The sequence below is a fragment of the Dermatophagoides farinae genome, chromosome 4, assembly GCF_024713945.1.
Source record: "Dermatophagoides farinae isolate YC_2012a chromosome 4, ASM2471394v1, whole genome shotgun sequence".
In the NCBI taxonomy this organism is placed as follows: Eukaryota; Metazoa; Arthropoda; class Arachnida; order Sarcoptiformes; family Pyroglyphidae; genus Dermatophagoides; species Dermatophagoides farinae.
Window position 1 is genome coordinate 2,851,475 of NC_134680.1, and position 22,883 is coordinate 2,874,357.

Sequence of the window (22,883 nt, forward strand, 5' to 3'; positions counted from 1 at the left end):
TCATAATTTACTTGAAATAAAGAAAAAAAATTTGTACATTATTGCCTTTGTTTATATTTATAACATACACATAAACTAACGCAAAACAACTTGATTCATTTCAAACTTTTTTTTCGGCTAAATTACTTTATGATGTAGTAATATTTATATATTTTCCATTGATTCTTGATTTTTGTTGTTGTTGTTGTTGTTGTTTTGAATGCAATGGATCCATTCATTGAATCCATTCTATTTCATTCATTCATTTATTTGAATAAAAATAGCGGCATTTTTTGTTTGAATTCAAGAATATTTGTTTGCATATTTTTTTTTACTCCATATTTTTTCCATTGATAATGATCATTATTATCATCATTAATCGATCAACAACAACAAAAACAACAGAATGATCTGGAAATTTCAACAAACATATGGTATATTGAGTGTGTAGGGGTTAATTTTAAGGCACACACACACACACACACACACACAAGTTAATCGTAACTATTTTAACTAATAACAAAAAATAAGAAAAAATTTCTATTTTAATCCGAAATTGAAATTGAAAAAAATTATATTTTTTCGTCTCCTTAATTTATGTTATATATTATTGGTTCCGGCCAATCAAATAATTATCGAATGACAAATCTAATGCTAACAAATAAAAACCACACACACACACACACACTCCGACAGAATCGAATGATTTTTCACTTTGATTGTTTTTTCTTTCCAATTGCCACACATCATGTAATCGATAGAATCGATGATGAGGATCGAATTATTACCCAATAAATGTACACACACACAGGACCAACTTATATAGAATAAATATTGCTTGTTGTTGTTGATGGTGGTGGTGGTGGTAGTGATGTTCATATGGTTGATTGTCGGAATTTGATCAAACACAAACATTGAATCGAAAAAAAAGAAAAAAAAATAACCATATCATCATTTGTGTACAAATGAACAAACATTCGTTGCCGTCAAAAGAGGAAGGAGGGAATAGAATTTTTTTCTGTGATTATCATTATGACGATGATGATGATAATTGACAGCAAACACTGGAACTACTACTAACTAGAGCGAATGAAAAAAAAAATTCAAAGTTCAAAATGTTTAGTTTGTTCGTTAGTTAGTTAGTTAATTATCCATGATGATGATGATGATGATGATTGTATATATGAAAAATTTATAAGAATTCAATAAATAACCAAAATGTATGGTACGAAAATGTTCTTGTTGTTGCCATTGATTTGATGATAATGATCATTGATAATAATAATAATAATAATAAGCAGGTGTGTGTGTGTGTGTGTGTGTGTGAGCTACCGAAATTTACATCTGGACAATTACTAGTTATTCTTGTTGATGTTGTTATTCGAACAATTGTTGTTGTTGTTGTACTCTATCGACAATTACAATACAGTGTGAAAGCAAGATGTTATTAAAAAAAAATAATAACGATGATGTTGATGATGATGATGGTAGTAGAGATATGGAAAATGACAAGATTTTTTTTTCTTTTCTCTTTTTCTTTTATCAAATCAAATCAAATCGAATGAATTAATGGTATGATTCTGGTGATCAAAATAAGAGAGAAAAAAAACGAATAGAATAGTTATGATTATTGAATGAGAATGACAAACAACAAGTACAAGTTGGAATTTCTTTTTATTTTTTTCATGTTTTTCTTATTTGTGATGAGATATAAAAAACACATACACACACACACACGCAATCGGACAATCGACCATTGCTATGGTTCTATTCACCAACAACAATATAATAATAGCAAAAACTAAACTAATGACTAACTAAAGAAAAAAAAAGTGAAATTTGTGAATAAAAAAAAAAAATAAAATTTCAAAATATTCAATGTATAGTGGTGAAATGATGATGAAATAAAAGTAGAAGAAAAAAATGCATTCCCTTTTACCTTTTATTTTGGATGTTTTCACTTTTTTTTCTTCTTCTTCTTCTTTTCACTTTGTTTCCATCACTGGTGGAAAATGATTTTTCTCTTTTTTTTTAGAATTTGAATGTCATTTCGTAGTGTAATGAGTTGATGAAAATGTGAATCATTTTAAAAGATTTGAGTAAGCAAGTGAAAAGAAAACCTTTTTCCCATAAACTTTGACATTGAAAAAAACATCATCTTCAAATTTAAAGTGTGGCCAAATTTGAACGTTAAGTTTGATTTTTCTTTAGAATTTTTTTTGTCATCTTCTTTATCATTAATTGACCAAAAAAAAATCCATGTTCACATCTTTTTTTTGTTGTTGTTGTTTTTGACATATGGATTCCTTTCGTTTATTTTTACTGTGATCAAGATCACACCAAGATCAAAATGACGATATAAAAATTGATCATGAAAATGTTAAAGTTTAAGAAAAAAAAATTTCTTTTTCCTCAGTATCTTCTTCTTAGCCATTGAAAAAATTTTTTTTTCTTTACCTTGAAGAAAGAAAATTTCGTGCGTGAGAAATTTCAAGAAAAAAAAAATTTGCGTGTAATCTACAAGAAGCGAGGAATGAGGGGTAAGATGTTGTTGTCGTTGATGATGATGATGATGAAGATAGATTAGGTTTTTCTTTTTATCTTTTCAATAGTGTTCACCTTGTTCATTATAATCATCATCCCTATTTTTTCATCCTCCTCCGCCCCCACGGTCAACAAAAAAAAAAAAATACTAAAAATTACACGCACACTTGGTGATGGTGGTGAATGAATATACTGGATATTTTTCAACAACACGGGTAGCCACTGGCTTCTGAAAGATAAAAGAAATAAAGAAAAAAAAACCAGTTTCGTTTTTTTTTCGGGCGATGTTTTTGTGTGATGCTACCGAAATTATCTTTGAAAACCGAATAACAACAACGATTATAATGATGATGACAACGATGCTTTTGATAAATAAAAAAAAATTGTCTTGGATTTTATGTTGTTTGTGTGTGTGTGTGTCCAGGCGATAAAATAAGTGGAGCCGTATTGGTGATGGTAATCTCTTCAAAAAGAGAGATAGAGAGAGATCTTCAATGTTGATGATGATGATTATTATTATTATTATCCATCCATGATCATCATCAGCATCACTAAATGATCATAGATGATATGATGTGATCATCATTATTTAAGATAAAAAATCAAATGATGATTTGTGTGTGTGTGTGTGTGTGTGTGTATGTGGCGGCAAATGCAGAAAAATAAAAAAAAAAAATACTGACCACCAATCAAAATGTTCATGTTCATAATAATGATCATCGATGATGATAATTATCCGATATGATCCATATCCAGACATATATAATAATATCGATTGATCGATTGATCGATGGTGATATAAATAAATCTAGATTTAGAATTGAAAAAAAAAATTTTTCTTTGGTTGAATTTGACTGAAATTTTTTTTTTAAATAATAATCTCTCTTTTCATCTTTCTTCTCAAATTCGTTGTTGAATGTATGAAATTCATGTTGTTGTTTTTTTTTGAAAATCTTTGAACAGATAATTATTGGTTTGTAAATGTGTAATCAAATACATTTCGATATCTGCTACTGTGTGTCATACATTTACTTGTCGTTTCCATAGATTATTGATAATTTCAAGTTTAATTTTGTTCTTTTGGTGGTTGTTGTTGTTGTTGTTGGTCAAAACTCATCATGGATTTGAACCGAATGGAATTTCATTTTTTTTTGCTTTTCGTTTCTTATGTTTGATTGCAAACAAGTAAACAAACAAAAAAAAACGTGCATCATTAAATGACCATTGGTAAAATTGTAAAAAAAAAATGGTCAAGCCCCTTTCTATCTGGGCATGGATTAATATATCATCATCTTGGATAATTTGATGATGAATAAAAACGAAAGAAACAACAACAAAAAAAAATCCCAAACAATGCACATTCTATTTGAATTTGGCTAAAGTAAAAAATGAAACAGTAAAAAAAATGAACATCATCTTTCTTTCATTTTTTTTTATATATCATCACGAATTTTCATTGAAATTTTTCAATTCTAAAAAAAAATTGATTTTCATAATTTTTTTTTTACTTGGCTGAAAACAAAAATCAAAAGAGGATTTAGCTAAAAAATGAATGAATGAATGAATGAATGATATACAAAGATGATAACGTGACCATTTGATAAAAAAAACTGTTTGACCAGCTAGATTTCTTTTTTTCTGCCGCTGCTGCTGCTGCTGTTGACAACATTATATATTCACAAAACAAAACAATATAACTGTGAATGAACAAAGAATGTTTTTTTTTCAGTGAGCTGTTAGCCAATCATCATCATCATCATCAACAGAAATAATTTCTTTGTTATAATCAAATTATGCATGTGTGTGTGTGTGTATTCATTCATTGTTTATTATACAAAAGTGTCTATAAACCACCACCATCATCATCATCAACATTATTTGATCATGATTATGATGATGATGATGATGAAGTGTTTGGCATATGTGTGTGGCAATTGTGTTTTTGGTGTGTGCATTACTTTTTTGTTTTGTTTGCATGTGTGTGTGTTTGTATGTGACGCCCAAAAATTGAACAAAATAATGAAAATTTTGTTTTGTTTTGATTACAAAGCACGAATGTGTGTGTGTGTGTTTGAATGCTTGTACGCATGCTTCTTTTTTTTCACACTATATTTTTATCAATAAATAAATAAATAAAAAAGAAATGTCATTTATTCATTTGTTTGTGTGTGTGTGTGATGAAATGTGATATTGTAATAATGTTCCAGTGATGATTATTGATGATGATGATGATGATGTTGATATTGTTATCGTTGTGGATGCGATTGAAATAGGCCACAATAAACTGACCAATAAGTGTGTGTGTGTGACACACAAACAAAACAATAGTGTTCTCGTTTTGTTTTTTGTTGTTGTTGTTGTTATGAATCAACAAAAAAAAAACGAAAACGAAACGAAACGATTTGAAAAAAAATGTCATAATCATCAAAAAAAAAATGATTTTCTTCTTTCTTCGAATAGTTCTTTGTTTATTTGTATTTTTTTTTTCATCGAGAAAAAAAATACAAAATTTTCTATGATTATGATGATGATGATGATGACAATTGATCATACACACACACACACACACACACAGATGATGTTGAAATTGAACAGTAACAACAGATTTGTTATGGTCAATCAATCAATGATGATGATTTTTATGATGAGATGGTGGGATGTGGTCTGAATGTTTGTTATGAGGCAAAAAAAATGAAATGAAACCTTTAAGATATTAAACCGATATAAATATAGATTATTATAGATCAGAAACGCGTGTTTTTTTTTGCCTATTACGCACGCACGCACGCAATATGTTTGTGTTTGTGTGTGTGGCACGTGTGTTTTTCCACATTGGTCATTATTATTATTTATTTTATTTTTATTTTTATTTTTTTCTTGTACAAACATTTTTATCCTTATTTTTAATCTTGATTACATAATCTCTTATAGATTCAGAGATTTATTTATTTTTTCTTTGTTCATCAGATCAATTAATCAATTGATTGATTGAATAAAATTTTTTTTCCCCATTTTTATTGATGGATCCTTATACACACACACACACACACGCACATTGAATTATAATTGAACCAACTGAATGATCAAACAGTAACAATTATGGTAAATATTGGTGGCCATATCGAATCGATGATGATGATGATCTAGATTTATTTTTTCGCTTGTTGTTATTGTTATGTGTCCATCTGTACAAAATATATTTTCGAGTTTGCTTTGTGTGTGTGTATGTGTATTTGTGTTTATAATGAGTTTTTTTTTTGGCTACTTCTTCTTTATGAACACTATATCATATATATATGATCATTGAATCATTTGATGAAAACAAACAGCGAAACAAAAATTTTAACTAAAACTAAAACTAAAACCATGTAATTAATGTCGAAACATTCTCTCTATAGAACGATAATGACTTAATGCGTGTTTTTGTTTGTGTGTGAGTGTGTGTGTAAGTATAAAATAAAGAATAAAGATCAATGATGATGTTCAATCAATGATAATGATGATTAGTGTGATCATTTCATTTCTGCTTTCATGTATTTTATACAGAAAGAAAAATTTAATGCTTATGGAACAGCAATAGAGTACTGTATGTGTGTGTGTGTGTTTACATGTAATACAAAAAAAAAATCATTTGAAATTCATTTTCATCATCATCATCCATAATGAACATTAACAACAACAACAACAACAACATTTTACAATCAATATTGAATCAGTAAATCAACAATGGACAGAGAGAAAAGGAAAAAAGAGAGAAAAAAAAGGCAAAGTAACATGAAAAATATAATTTAAAATTTATTCTCAGTATGTGTGTGTGTGTTTGAAGACGAATTGGAAAAAGATACATATTCGTATCATCATATTGAAAATAAAAATATTGGTAAAAAAAAACAAAATGGACACACCTGTATCACATATATCACACACACACACACACATACACACATGTTCCGAAGATTGATTTTTGTTCATACCCGAATGTTTTTTTTTCTTCATATAATAAATGATGCTTATATATAACATGATGATTGTAAACATATATTTCGATGTTAATAATAATCGACAAATTCGGTATATCTAAAATACCGATGATGATGATGATGATGGTACGCACATTAGGCGGTATATATTATTATTATTCGGACATGTTGCTCATTACTCGATTTTTTTTTCGCGTTTGCTTTTTTTTAATACAAACTTAAATGATTGACTAACTGACTGACTGACTGACGATCACCGACTGCGTTAGTGAATTTTATTATTATCTTTACATCAAAAATCTACATCAATATTCAACAGCAGCAGCAGCAGCAGCAGCAACAACAACAGCAGTAGTAGTTTGTTCAATTTGTCTAATGTTGTTTTAAATGTAAAAATCCAACAACAATTGAACATTGACTTTATATTAATGAATGAATGAATGATGATGATGATAATAAGATAATAATTCAGATAGAAAGATACCAGGTAGCTGTAGATATAATTTTTTTTTTCACTTATTCATGTATCTATGGAAGTGAATGCATAACAAACATATATAACAATAATGAACCTGATTCCATATGATATGATGTTTATAAATTTTGAAGACAAAAAAAAAAAAAAAAAAAATACAAAAGGCAATACATTCGAAGTAAGACCTACCTGAAGTGCATAATAATAATATTTCATTTATGAAATGAAAATGGAAATATTGGAGAGATGGACGAAGGCAAAATGATGTTTAGTTTGTGTGTAATATAAAGATAATTAATCATTAAAAATGGACAACATAAACAAAATAATATTTGTAATGATACAAAATATAATCTTGCCCCTTGTTGTATACACACACCCGGAATATATATGTTTGTTGTTGATAATGTTTATCTGATGAAATAATTTTCTGGAATCCTGGAAAGTTTACCTGAATTCTTTAGCTGATGATCATGATGATGATGGAAAGGTGTAATGAGAGTTGAAGGTGGTCATTCATTTTTCAAGGTTTCCTATTATTACTCACTATCGACCGAATCGAATTGAAAATTAAAAATTGACAATTTCAATTCGTTTTCTTTTTCTTATTCGTCGTTTGTTGCTTTTTGTTCAAGTCAATTAATATTGACAATACTACAATACATCACCCGCTGATGCCATTGTTTTTTTTTTTTTTTTGATTGCAACCATCATCGATGATGAATACAGTTGTAATTCTTTTTATCACGAGTACCACCACCCCCAAATTGAATTCCAATAGAGATCATACAACAACAATCTACATTCGAATCAAGAAAAAAAAATGGATCGAAAATTTAAACACAAAGACGATTGATCATTTTTGAAGCAATAATAAAACAAATGATTAGCCATCGATGGTGATGTTGTTGTTGAAGCTTGGTATATATGTATATTGATTCGACAGGCAATTTTTTTTTCTATGAAGCTACCTGTTGCGCGCACGATCTTTATTCGTTTTTTTTTTTGTTTTTTTTTCAAACAAAAGACAAGCGTGTTGATGATGGTGGTGGCTCGATAGCCATATGGTGGCCATATTGGCTGATTGTTTTTTTTTTGTTCTTTTATTTATTCGATGATAATAGATTGGCCAATCATGGCCACTTATTATTAGTGTGTGTGTGTATCTGAAATTATCTTGAACATATTTCTTTCGATTGATAATTTGATTCCATAGTGTTCTGGAATCAAAAAAAAAAAAAAAAAAATTCTAATTGATTTGAACGTAGATTATTTATTTTTCATAAAAAAGAAAAATTGCTTATTTTTGCCAGGTATTTAATTATTAATTATTATTATTATAAACTCTGGCTATTTATTTCTTAAATTGCTTCTTCTTCAGTTTTGAACAACAATAGCGATGATGAACATCATCAGCTCATATGCCTCACACACACACACACACACAATGAAGAAGAAGAAAAAAAGAAAAAAGATTTTAGATTCATTTCAACCAAGGAACAGCAGCAGCTGAAATTAAAAAAAAAAGCTTGTTTGGCATGACATGGCCTAGCTCAGCAAGCTTTACCTTACCTTATTTCTTTACATTTTTTCTTCTCTCAATTTTTTTTCAATTTTTTTCGAATGTAAATTGTTGAATGAAATGAATCTTTCAGCAGCAGCACCAGCAGCAACAACAGCAGTAGCAGAAAATAGAAGAAATTCATTATCAGCTGCTGTTCATTTGTTGAACATTATTATCATGAGCCTCATCATCATCATCATCAATGTTGATGATAAAGCAACGCGATATTTCTAGTAGCGTCAAGCGTATTTCATTTGTCTATTTTTTTGATAATATATCTCAGGTGCTATACACGATTTTTTCTGCTTTACTGCAGTAGAAGAAAAAAAAATTTCTCATAAATTAAATGTTGTTCAATGGAATCTTCCAAAACAAGAAAATGGAAAGAATTTTGATGAACATCATCCTAATATATAACTACTGACTACTGTAGATTGTTGTCGATGATGGTCGTTACACACACACACACACATTGTGTGCGATACGAGAAGCAATTAGTTTTTCTCTTTTTTTCTTTCGAAATAAATTTTTTTTTCTTTTTTTTTCATCCATCTTGTTTTTGTTTGTGAACAACACAACATGACCAGCAGGATGTCTTTTAAAAATTTTTCAAATGATCATTTCGTGAGATATTCTGTTTTTTTTAACCCGAATTAATATCAAAGAAAACATTACAACCGATACATGACACTTGTGTCGATTGACATATTATTATTATTATCATCATTATCATCTGGCCAATTAAATATGATCTATTGATAATGAATGATCATGTTGGTGATGATGATGGTGGTGGTGGTGGTCGTTCGTTGCAAAATTATATTTCCCCAAAAATAAAATTATTATAACGAATTTACGGGAATTTTTTTTTCTTACTGCCAGAAAAAGATCGATTGATTGATAATCATCAGTAGTTTCACTAACTCACACACACACACACACACATTGGCTACTTGAAATGAATTGTTTTCATTTTGTTTTAAATTAATGAACTTTTGCAGTTTGTTTTTCCAGTTCATTAGTCAGGTGGTCTTAATTTATATTTTTCTGTTGTCCAGTTTTAACCATTATCTTTAGATCCGATATGAAATCTCAAAAAAAAAAAAAATAGTTGAACAAAAAAAAACAATAAAAAAAATGATAATAACGACAAATAAACTCTCTCTCTGAACATTTAATCATTCAAAGATTTTCACCATGAACCCTATGGATTTTTTTTAAAAAAAAGTCAGAATCAATATAACTTATCTGAAACAAATCTGATAAGAAGAAAAAATGTCACATTTTATTTATTTTATTCTTAATTTTATCATATGACAAGTAAAAGTTGAATGATATTTATCGATTTCAATCAATTTCAATTGAATTGAACTGAATGATGAATGTTGTTGTTGTTGTTGTTGTTGTCGTCGTCGTCGTCGTCGTCGCGACATTCGTTACATTTGACGTTATTTGTTTTATGTATAAATGTCCAAAACAATATCTGTGTGTGTGTGTTGTAGCTAGTAGTGCTGGTGGTCATCGAGACTCAGCAGCTGTGGTCATAATAAAAAAAAATGATCATTCATTTATTCTTTGACCTGTATACAAAGCGCAACAACAACAATTACATCATCAACTTTTTTTAAATAATCATTAACTACTACTATAGTAGTTGTTGTCAATACTAATGAATTATCAAGAAGAAGAAAAAGAAAAAGAACATTTCCAACATATCATCAATGAATTAATTTACTTGTAGAATTCACAAAAAAAACTACACCAGAAACCAGTATCAAAGAAAAAAACAAAAGAATTAATCTAATCTGTCAATAGTTTATTGCCGCGCAAGCTTTATCAAAAAAAAAAAAAAAAAATCACCTACACCACACAAGTTAATATTCACAATGTTATCAAATGCAATATTTGATTGTGAATATCTTGTCATACAGTGAGAGAGAGAGAGAGAAAGAAAAAAAATCTTGTAATCGTGTAGGTGTATGACGACAACGAAGACGACTACGAAAAACAATCTATGGTCTATGAACTTGATTTTTTATTTAGTGAAGCCAGGAAAAATTTAAAAAAAAAAATTTACCTGATCGAAATGCCGCGGTCATCTAACTCTCACCGTTTTTTTTTCTCCACCAATAAGCTAAGTAAAGTCAAGTCATTTTAAAGCAGATAAAATGAATGAAAGATTTTGATCAACCATAAGACCACTGACGATGACTATGATGATGATGATGATGATTAACTATGAAAATGAAGAAGATCTTCATGAGAAAATTTTTCCATTTTATTTTCATTGGTTTGTCTCGAGTTTTTTATTTTTTTTTTTGGCCAAAAATTTCTTGTTATTGTCAACGAATCAAACAAATAAACAAACGGTACTAACGAACAAAAAAAAATCCTAATTTGGTTTTTGTTCTTATCTTTTCAATTTTTCGTTAGTTGAACAAGAAAAAACAATAAACAGAAATGATTCTAATGACAAATGACAGTTTAATAAGAAAAAAAAATTCATCCATATCGTTATATTCTATTCAATCATTGAATGAAATGATGAAATGTTCCTTTAAAATTGAAAATGTTTTTTCATTTTCTTAACAAAACAACATGTAAACAACGTAAACAAGAACCATATGATCATGATGAATTGAAAAAAATACTGAATTGCATCAAACTTATTTTTTGAATTATTAACAAAAAAATGAAATATGATACCATTGATCATCATCATCATCATCATCAAGATAAATCAATTGATTATTTATAATGAAATAAATGGCCAAATGACTATAGTAAAAAAATAAAAATTTGAATTCAAGTTTTTTTCACCTCTCTCATTCACGTCATCATATTCATCATCATCATCATCATCGTCATCAATATTCAAACAAGCAAAAGAAAAAAAAATCAGCGATATGGATCCATTAATTAATTTTCCATTTCTTCATCATCATCATCATCATCATTCACTTCATAGTTCATCAGTTTAGTTCATAAAGATTTTAGGATTTAGTTTCATCAGTATATCAGTGTGTTTTCAATTTTGGTCATTCGGTAAAGTGCAAAAATGGCCAACAAACACAGATAGACAGATCAAGGATAGTTGTTTTCCATTTTCTGAAATGAAAAAAACCCATGGTATCCCAGGAAGATGATGGTTTAGCCAAAAAAAAAAAAAAAAAGATAGGCCAAAAGCAGTTTATTCATTTTTTATGATGATTTATATGTATATTGAACATTGGATAATATATCATGTTTTTTTTCTGTGTATAACCCATCATCAGAGTATGCCAAAAATGCAACATTTTCGATTGTTGTTGTCCGTTGAATTCGATTGATCTGATTGTCTTGAAAATCATCTCTATCTAAATATTGATGATGATGATGATGATGATGATGATGATTCAATGCAAAATATATCCATTAATTATATTGAAAAAGGAACAAAAAACATTTCAAACCTCCATCATCCATATCGATAATTGATAATTGATTTTTTTTTTGATTTTCTATTCATTCGATCATTTTCGAAAAAAAAACATAATGGTGATCACCATGATTTTTTTTTTTTTTTTTTTTTTTTTGAAAATAATCCACAGCTTGAAATTTATGGATTTTTTTCCTGTTTTTTTTTGTAAAAAAGATATGAAAAAAAATATGGAAAACCAAAACCAAAAAAAAAAATCTATTAAACTTTAAGAAATTATTGATTGTTCAATCAAATCAAACCCAAACCATCATCAACCAAATATATATGGAAAGAAATGAAATTGTTGTTCATAAACTACCAAAGATAAAAAAAAAGATAAAAAAATCCATAAGAGGATATAACCACATCATTTCAAAATATGGTGTTTATTTGATGATTATATGGTGGTGGTGGTGGTCGTTCGTTTTTGTTTTTCATCAAATAAAAATTTTTTTTTATAGTGATAGTGATAATGGTAAATGGTGGTTTATGTCATAAGATTTCCATATATTTCAAGTGGAAGTGAATAATGATTAATTGAAAATTATTACTGATTTGACTTTGAATTTTTTTCATTTTTTCATTTTTTTTTTTTTTGATTAGTACACACTCACGGATAATGATTCGAACCTTGCTTGTTTCGGGTGTCTCTCTCTCTCTCTCTCTCTCTCTCTCTCTCTCGTTCTATTAATATATTTGAATGTTTGAATAAAAAAAATTTTTTTGCTGGATTTAAGAAAATAATCAAATGAACGAAGAAGGAGAGAGAGAGGAGAGAAATGATGATAAATTATTTTCATACACGAATCAAATTGGAAATCATTTAAAAACATGCACATATGATGATGATCGTTTCATTTCAAAAAAAAAATAAATAAATAAATAAATAAAAACATCCATAACAGAATTCTTTATGGAAAATAATTTTTTGAATTTTTTTTTTCAATTTTCCAAAAAAAAACTGATGATTATAATGATGATCAGCGACAACTTTCGTAAAAAACAACAACAACATTGATATCTTATCATTTTCACATTCTTCATCTTGATCATCATCATCATCATCATCATCATCATTATGAATGAGAATTAATCATCATTAAATTTTTATTTTTTGTTTGTGGAAGTTTATGGAAATTTTTTTTTCATAAAATAAAATATATATTACGAAAACTGTTTATGTGTGTGTGTGTGTGCTCTTTTTTTTGTTGTTGTTTATCATGTTATGGATATTTGAGTATATAAAAAAAAATCATTGAAAATAATAAAAAAAATGACTATTTGATGAGAACCTCATTGCCATATTTTTATTTCGCCTCATTTCAATTTAATAATAAGATAAAAGATAGGATAAATATCTTTAAAGAATCATTATCACCAATCTTATATATAACATAGGTCACCATCACCATTCAATGATGATGATTATTGTCACATTGATGATCGTTTTGGTCATGATGGTGGTCATATACAACATGTAACAGGTCAACAGGTTGACCGGTAAATTAATAGAAATAACGGGGCGGTCACATACACTTGTTGTAGTTGGTGGTTGACCATAGGTCATTGCTTGAAATTATTTTTTTTTCTTTTTTTTGCAATACAAAAATATGTCACTATACTACTATATACCATATCTGTGTGTGTGTATGTGGAATTTAAATATCCAGCTGTTTTTTTTTTCGTTAACATTTTTTTCGGCTTAGAATTGATAATAATTTTTTTCTCATCATCATTTTTCCAACATTTTCCAAATGTCAAATATGGATAGATGTATAGATAGTCGATCACTATGTGCCATATTGGCTTTGCTTATGATCATTAATTAAAAAAAAAACAGATATGTGATTCTGTCCACACAAATGCAAGCAAGCAAGATTGAAGGTAATTTTCGAACACTTGTTGCTGTTGTTGTTGTTGTTGTTGTTGTTCTCAATCAGATAGTTATTCGAAATCATATGAAAGTATAATTGATTAATTTCTTTCTCAGAAAGAACAGAAAGATACGGAAAAAGTGGTCATATTGATAGTGTGAATAACGAATTAAAAAAAAACATACAAGACGTACATATTTCAATATAATATATTCTTTACCACTAAAACACAAAAAATGATAAATGATTTTTTTCGAATTTTCCAAATCTTCAGAGCAAAAAAAAACTAATCTTGCAAATTTTTTTTCCTTTTTTTCTTCGATGCATATTGATTATATTGATTTTGTTTGAAAATAGTTAATTGATTTAAAAATCTGAAATTGAAATGGATGAATGAACACATGAACACAAAGAGATAAAAATACATTTTTTCAACAAACAAATTTTGTTTCCAATTATTATTATTATTATTATTATTGGATTTTAATTGATTAATTCACTCTTCCCATTTTTTTATATATATATTTTAGATACGAAATAAATTTGGTTGTTTCGATGAGATACGTGATATTGATAATAAAAAAGTACGACATTGTAATTGGATACGTTTTGTAACAATAACAAAATTATTGAATGAAAATGTCAATATTATTGGACGTATAATACGTGGTGAAGTGATATATGAATGTATACAGACAATTGTTTCAAATAAAGAGATTGTCGTATATTATGATCTCAAAAATTTCGATCTAAATACAACAACAACAACATTGTTTCATCAATTCTATCCATCATTGTTTGCTGTATCACCATTTTTTCGTACACATCATCATCATGCATTTATTTGTCGTCAAGCATTACAAGGTAGGTTTTTTGTTTGTTTGTTTGTTTTTTTTTGTTCGAATTCATCCATGTAAAAAATTTATTTTTATTTTTAATTTTCTTCCAAAACGAATACAAAATAACAACAACAGATAGTCCACTTGATCTTTCAATGTCATTATTGGCATCACCATCCGAATCATCGACAACATCATCGATATCATCATCATCATCATCGTCATCATCGACGTTATTTTCACAGAATAATGAAAATCATTTATTACCTTTTTTATCATCATCGTCAGCATTATCGGATCATCATAATGAATTTTTATCAAAATTAAATAAAACAACAATGTCAACAACAAGAAAATTATCATCATCAACAACAAATACGACTAAAATAACAACAAAAACAATGTCAACGACAATGACAATTGATCTCTCAATGAATAACAATCAAAATAATAATAATAGTAATACCAACAATATGATCATCAATAATAATAATAATAATAAAAAAATTCATCATAATAATAATAATCAACCACGATTACCAAGTTCACCAGAATCGGTAATCGATGATGATATTGATGATGATGATGATGATAAAATTATGATCAATGTTGATGATGATGATGATGATTGTTGTGATAATGTTATGATCGATCATCATGATGATTTGGAAGAGGAGGAGGATATTGTTGATGATTTTGAAGATGTTGATGATGATGATGATGATGATGGACATTTATCAGCCGCATCATCATCATCGAATACAATGAAAAGTCATTCAACATCAAAATCGATGACAACAACAGCAACAATGAAAATATTGAATTCATCATCATCAAGAACATTGAACGCATCAACAAAGGCAATGGCTAAAACTAATGCTGCGGCTGCTGCTGCTGCTGCTGCAGCAGCATTAAAACTAACAATGACAAAAACCGTATTAAAAGATATTGAAACAATGAAATCTTTAGCTAATCATTTAGTGGTGAAAAAACCACGTGAACGTACAATGTTACCATGTGAATATTGTGGTAAAGCATTTGATCGACCATCATTATTACGTCGTCATCTGCGTACACATACTGGTGAAAAAGTATGTTTTGCTTTCATTTTATATTTTCCTGGTTTTTTTTTCTCTCATTAAAATTTATACCAAAATTAAGACAAAATTCATGATTTCTTTTTTTCTTTTTCATTTCATCATTAATTCATCATTGTAGCCTCATGTTTGTGATGTTTGTGGCAAAGGATTTAGCACATCATCATCATTAAATACACATCGCAGAATACATTCTGGTGAAAAACCACATCAATGTAAGTATAATTGAATAGAAAAAAAAATTCATTTTTTCTCGTCATCTTTATTTTTTTTTTTTTTGTTTTGTTTTGCGAAATAATAAATTTTCCAATGAAGAGAAAAGTAAAAAAAAATTATCATGTGATAATGATTAACTTAGTATGTGTATGTGTTTGATTATCACGATGTAATAAATAAATATCAAGTTATGGTTGTTGTTGTTGTTGTTGTTGTGAATGAGAAAAATTGTCAAATTGGACAAGATTTTTTTTTCTTCTTCCAACACGACGATAATGAAATGATACTAATATATTGAGAAAAAAAAGTAATGATGAATGAATGAATGAATGTTGCTAATTTAAGGAGTATGATGATGATGATGATGATATGTGGAAATAAAATTTTAAAATTACGACAAATTTTTTTTTCTGCTACAAATCAAATGATGATAAATTATATAGCCACACACACACACATCAGATTATCATTGAACTTTCAATAATAAATATAGTTAGTCGTATATACATCTTTATTATTTTCAATGTTTTTTTTTATTATCGCTGATTTAATATTGTTTTTTCTCTTCCTATTTTTTTTCCCCACATCATCATAGGTCCAATATGTGGTAAACGTTTTACAGCTAGTTCGAATCTATATTATCATCGTATGACACATAATAAGGTAGGTGTTTTTTTTTGTTGTTGTTTTACTTTTATTTACTCTACAAAAACAAAATATTTCACACATTTAGCCAATATAATATGATGATTGAGATCTTCACAACAACAACAACAAAAAAAATGACACGCGTCACCGATTATTATTATTATTATTATTTACACACACACACACTCGGACCGAAAGATAACTAAAATTTCAATCAACTTATGAATGAATGAATATCACACGGTCCAAAGGTTACAAATTGAACGAAACAAAAAAAAAATCACGGCAAAACTTGAAACGAAATATCATCATAGAAACCACAGACAAACAAACAAACAAACACACTTGATAATAATTAATTATATTTTCACAACTAGATAATTAGCGTTTGTGTTTTTTTTTCTTTGCCAATTCCTTTGTCTCATTCATTCATTCATCGGCAACGTTCCAGTTGGTTAATCTTTTATACCAATAGGCCACACACACACACACACAAACACTGATATGGACACACTTCATGTATCACTGGCTTTATTCTTGATTACTATTTTATTTTCATTTAAACTTGTCAACTACAAACGCGCGTCAATGACGTGTTCAATAATAATAATCATCATCATCATCATCATTTATGTTTGTTTATTGTTGATGTAATCATCATTTATAGTGAACGAAATGAGCACAAGAGGTGGCGACAATTTGTTCAATTAACACCTATAATAATAATGATGATGATGATGATGATGATTTGTTTAACAGAAATTTTTCTTCAATTGATTATGATGATGTCGTTTGTTTTTTTTTCATGAATGAAATGGTTGGTTAGTTAGTTGATTAAACACCTCTGCCATTTGTGTGTGTGTGTGTGTGTGTATGTTTTTGTATGCATTCAATGCATCAGTGAACAGCACTTTTTTTTCGTAGAAAAAATTGTTTATCATTTTTAAAAAGTAAACTTTTTTTTTCTTACTAAAATATATCGACAAAATTAAAAATATTCATTCCGAAAAAATAAACATGACCTTATCAAAATCCTTAATAATTCGGGTATTCGAGAATTGTTTGTTTTTTTGTTTTTTTTGGCTATGTTTTCCTAAATATCGCGATATGTTTTTTTTTCTCAATAAACTTATTTTGTGTATTTTGTTGGTCAGAAACAAAATCACACTGTTTCCACTCTCTTTATGTGTGCCGATATATCGGATTTTATTTAATTAATATAAACAATAACCGAATTAACACTGAATACATATCATTGTCCGGGTATTTTTTTTCAATTGTTCTTTTTTTTAAGAAAAAATATTTTCAAGATGTTTTTGCAAGACTTCATAAACATGATAATGTTTTCTTTTGTCGGCATTTTTTCCATTGATTTCTTATATCATACACCAATATATTCATGGATTGTATAGTATTTTATTTTGAGTTTCTTATTCACAGTTTCCCTTTTTGTTGTTGTTGTTGTTGTTAGTTACTAAGTTTGTTAGTGTGTATATTTGTATGTGTTCTGAACTTAAAATGAATTTATTATTTATTTTCAAAGTTCATTTCCATTCATAATGATCATGATGATAAAAAAAAGAATCATTTTTCCCATTTTTATTCTGTTCTATTCTTATATATTCACACAAACACATTAAAAGATATATATATAAAGTGTTCAATTTAAAATAATTTATTTGAATAATGGATAGTAGCCGTGAATCAAGTGTAATTGATTCGGCAAGTCAATGTGTGTGTGTGTGATGTTTTTTTTGTCGGTTTCTTTCTATTTTCCGGATTGTTTTTTGGTCATTCGTTGTGTGTGTGTGTGTGTGTTTGATTCGTGGGTAACAAAATTTGTCTCAATTTATCGATCGTTTTTGTTTACGAAGATTTTAATTTTATTTGAAAGGATTTTATTCCAATTTCTTTTGTTTTTTTTTCGCCCGATAAAATAAACATTTGATCCATATGATGATGATTTTTTCTATTCGGCTTGTTTCTGATATTGATCGTTATTATTATGAATTTGTTTTTTTTTTTGGCCCAATGTTCAAATATATGTAGAAATATATACAACAAATCAGACCATAAATAAATCTTTGATGTCTGTGTGTGTGTGTGCCATATCATTCGTAGTATTATGAAACAACGACAACAGCAACAATATATTTCAGTAATCAAAGAGTGGTCCGACAAATATATGATATTCATCATCAATAATAATCCAAACAAACAAAACAAAACAAAAAAAAAAAACATCAACGATGATGGTGGTAAAATGGAAGCGGCAATGCAAAGATTTTTTCTTTTCTCTTAGGATTCACACACACACACAGACACTCAACACAGATGTGTTTTTTTTTCTCTCTATCACTTGGTCTGCAGATTTTTTTTTCCATAAGTTTATGGTTTGTTTGTACTAGTATTTTCTCGGATGATGATTATCATCTTAGAAAATCTTCTTTCAACTTTTTTTTCCATTCTTGAAAAACCAAAAAAAAAAAAAAAAAAATCGACCGATGATCACATTGAAATCATATATGATTATAATCGGATAGATTATATACTTTCATTTTATTTCGTTTCGTTTATTATTATTATTATTCTGTTATTATTTGCCTGTTTGTCTGTCTGTCTGTGATATAAGTAGCATCTTTTTGAAAAACTAAAAAAAAAAAAAAACGAAATTCCATTCCCACCGTTTTTTTTTCCATGATAATCATCATTTTCTTCATGACTGATACTGTACTAAAGAATGGTGTGTGTGTGTGTATAAAATGATTCATGAATTTCGGATTGAAAAAATTTGATACGAAAACTAAAGTTATGTTTTTTTTTTGTTACAATTTTGTACATTTGTTGAAAATGTCATGAGAATTATATTGTATAATGATCCACACAATGATTGTTTTGATTTGATTGATTATTCAAATGTTACATAATTTGATGTGTGTGTGTGTGTGTGTTAATTTGATAACTTTTTTTTTGTTTGAAAATTGTTTGCAATCGAAAAAAAAAAATGATGATGAAAGTAATCATTTTGATCATTTCAATGTATTTGTTCCAGAATGACCAATCATAATTATCATTATCAACGATTAAATTGTAATTTGATTCGATTTTTTTTTTGTTTTTTGTTTCGTTAATTTGATCCGTTAGTTTTTCCTCTACTTTAACTACACACTTACAATCACTCGATATAATCGATCTATATTTTTTTTTTCTTACATTTAATGATGATGATGAATTATGTCAATAAGATAATTTTGTTGGAAAATTTTTTTTCCAAATTTGAAAATTAAACCTTTTTAAGAGTGAAAAAAAGGAAAATATTGTCGTTTTTTTCTCATCGAATCTCTCTCTCTCTCTCTCTCTTTCTCTCACATACAAACACAAGAACCATATAAACATCAAATGAAACAAAAAAAAATTTACAAACTCAAAAAATTACTATTCTGTCGAACAATCAACAACAACAATAATAAAAGTGAAAACATGTGTGTGTGTGTGCGTGTGTGTGGATCGAAAAAAAGGTCATTATCATCATCAGCATCAAGATACCTTTGTGTCCACCATGTTATGGACACACAGGCCATATACTAATTGATCATTTGTTTTGCGTGTGTGTTTACTGAAGCTGTTGTTTTCAGATCCACATCGTGTGTACATACTGTAATTCTTGTTGTAGTTGTTCTATAGAAAAAAAATACCTCACCATGTGATTATCAATTGATTGAAATTTTTTTTTTTACTTACTTACTTACTTACTTTCTTACAATCAGTAGTTATTACTTGTAGTGAATATGGAATGTTCTTGTTGTAGATACTTGGTATATTGAGAGAGAGAGAGATTTTCAAAAAAAAAAATTTGTGATCGATCGAGATCGATTTTTGGTTCGTTTTTTTATTTTTATTTTTGAAAAAAAGTTATTGATGATGATCATCAGGTGTGTGTATGGCTACTGTATGTGTGTGTGTGTGTGTTGTTCACGGAAGCTTATTCGGTTCATTTGTTCGCGTTTATTATTATGATGATGATGATGATAGACATAGTGATTTTTTTAGTGGTTTCTCTCTCTCTCTCTCCCTCTCTTTCTGCTGTTGTTTTTGACTTCGGTATTTCAGTGTTCCATTCGATAACGAAACAAAACAAAAAAATTTGTTCAATACAGTTCAGTAGTTTATGTTTGAATTAGTTATTTCTTTTGCGTGACGATCAGTCACGATTTTTTGTTGTTGTTGTTGTTGTTGTTTTGTTTTGTTCTGTTCGGTTTTTTCATCTTCGATCTTCTTCATCATAGCGATTCATTATTCTATGTTTCAGTACGAATGATGATGATGATGATGATGATGATGAACAACAAAAATTCGGTTCGGTTCTCGGATAACTCTCATCATCAACATTCAGATTGGATTTAATGGTTTTTGAGTTAAAAAGAAAAAAACAGGCTAGCCATGGTTGCTGTTGTTCAGTAGTCAATGACTTAAAAGCCACACCAAATAATAATAATAATAATCTCTTTGGTATGAATGATTAACATACCGAATTATTTCTTAGTTCATCATCATTATCATCATTTCAATTGCTACCGAATTTCATTTCGATAATGTTTTTTTTTCTCTTCGTTTTGTAACATACACACTTGTAATACTTTATTTATAATGAGGAATCTTTCATTTTTATTATCTTAATCTTTACATCAATTTAATTTGATTTGATTTGATTTGATTTGTTCGACAGTATCATCATCAGAAATCAAGAATTTCGATCAAAAAAAAATCTTTATTCTTTTCCAATCAGCTTGGATAATCAGTAGTAAAAAAAATTCCATTGAAATTAAATTTGTTACCACACATTTTTTGATCATTGTACCACATTCTAATCTATAGTTGGTCATATTTTCTCTCACATCATTCCATTCATCATTCATACATGATGGTTATATATATATAGTTTTTGTCCGAGCACGAGCTTTATGGATATAAACAATGATGATGATGATACATAACTAGCTACCATTCATACACACTTTCGATTATATAACATAATGTATCACTATTATATAAACCATGATGATATGGATCGCGATAAACGTGATTCTTCATTTTTTTTTTTGGTTGCTCTGGATACATGGTATATTCTCGATCGTTATTGATTAGTAGTGATGATGGTGATTGTCGTGTCCATTACATCATTCAAGCATTTATCAATAATTTTGCCATTTATTCTTTCAGGCAAATTTCTTCATATATTATTATCATTATCATTTGTTATATCAAACGATTTTTGATTCATTTTACACATTTCTTTTTCTTTCTGTCTCTCTCTCCTCATTTTTATCTCTTTATCTTATTTTGAATCAGAAAATAGAATAAAAAATGAATCGTTTATTATTATCATCCGCGATATAATTGTCGACAATCATCATCATCATCATCATCACGATACGATTCATGACGATGATGATGATGATTGTTGCTGTTACTGTTGCTAGATCCATATGTGATAATGGTTTTTTTTTGTTATCTGCTACTGGAAAAAAATTATTTAAAAATTGATGATGATGATGGTAGTCTGTTCTGAGTGATCATAATCATCATCAACATCATCTATGATGATGATGATGGCTACAATTATATATCGAATGTCCATTATTACAATCATCATTCATACTGTATATTTATAAAATAATGTTTTTTTTTCATTCCATTTCATTTGCTCGATTGAAAATGGGTAGTTTTTTTTATTCATTCAATCAAATCAAATCGAAATGAAATGAAAAAAAAGGCTGAAAATCTTCGTAGCTCAGAGGAGGTGGAGCACAGGCAGGGTATGTTTTCTCTATATGATTATTGAAGGTTTAAGATTTGAATTTCATTTTTTTTTTTTTTGATTTGAAATTCATTTTTCTCGAAATCACAAAAAAAATTTTTTTTTCGAACCTTATTGTTATTCTTTGAATGATTTTCTGATGATTATAAATGATGATGAACGATCACCGGTTCGTATTGTTGTTTGTCTTTTTTTTTGAATTCTGGATGGCTGGCTGGTTGATATTTGATGATGATGATGATGATCACAATAATAATAATCATCATAATCTTTCTTTCCATAATATCATCCATCCACATATACAACCAGATCATCCACGGGGTAGAAAAAAAAACATGAATTGAGATAACCAAAACGAGAGTGAATATGATGATTATCTTCGAGGATGA

General features: G+C 28.1%; 1 protein-coding gene across 2 annotated transcripts in view; it reads left to right on the plus strand.

Moving 5' to 3' along the window:
• The window catches only part of LOC124500530 (uncharacterized), a 31,308-nt gene that overhangs the window by 937 nt on the left and 7,488 nt on the right, over positions 1-22,883 (plus strand). For both annotated transcript variants that reach the window (XM_075730023.1, XM_075730024.1), the window contains exons 2-5: positions 14,407-14,740; positions 14,851-15,806; positions 15,934-16,027; positions 16,624-16,691. In XM_075730023.1, coding sequence (XP_075586138.1) covers positions 14,407-14,740; positions 14,851-15,806; positions 15,934-16,027; positions 16,624-16,691 — 1,452 coding nt within the window. The remainder of the gene's footprint in view (positions 1-14,406; positions 14,741-14,850; positions 15,807-15,933; positions 16,028-16,623; positions 16,692-22,883) is intronic.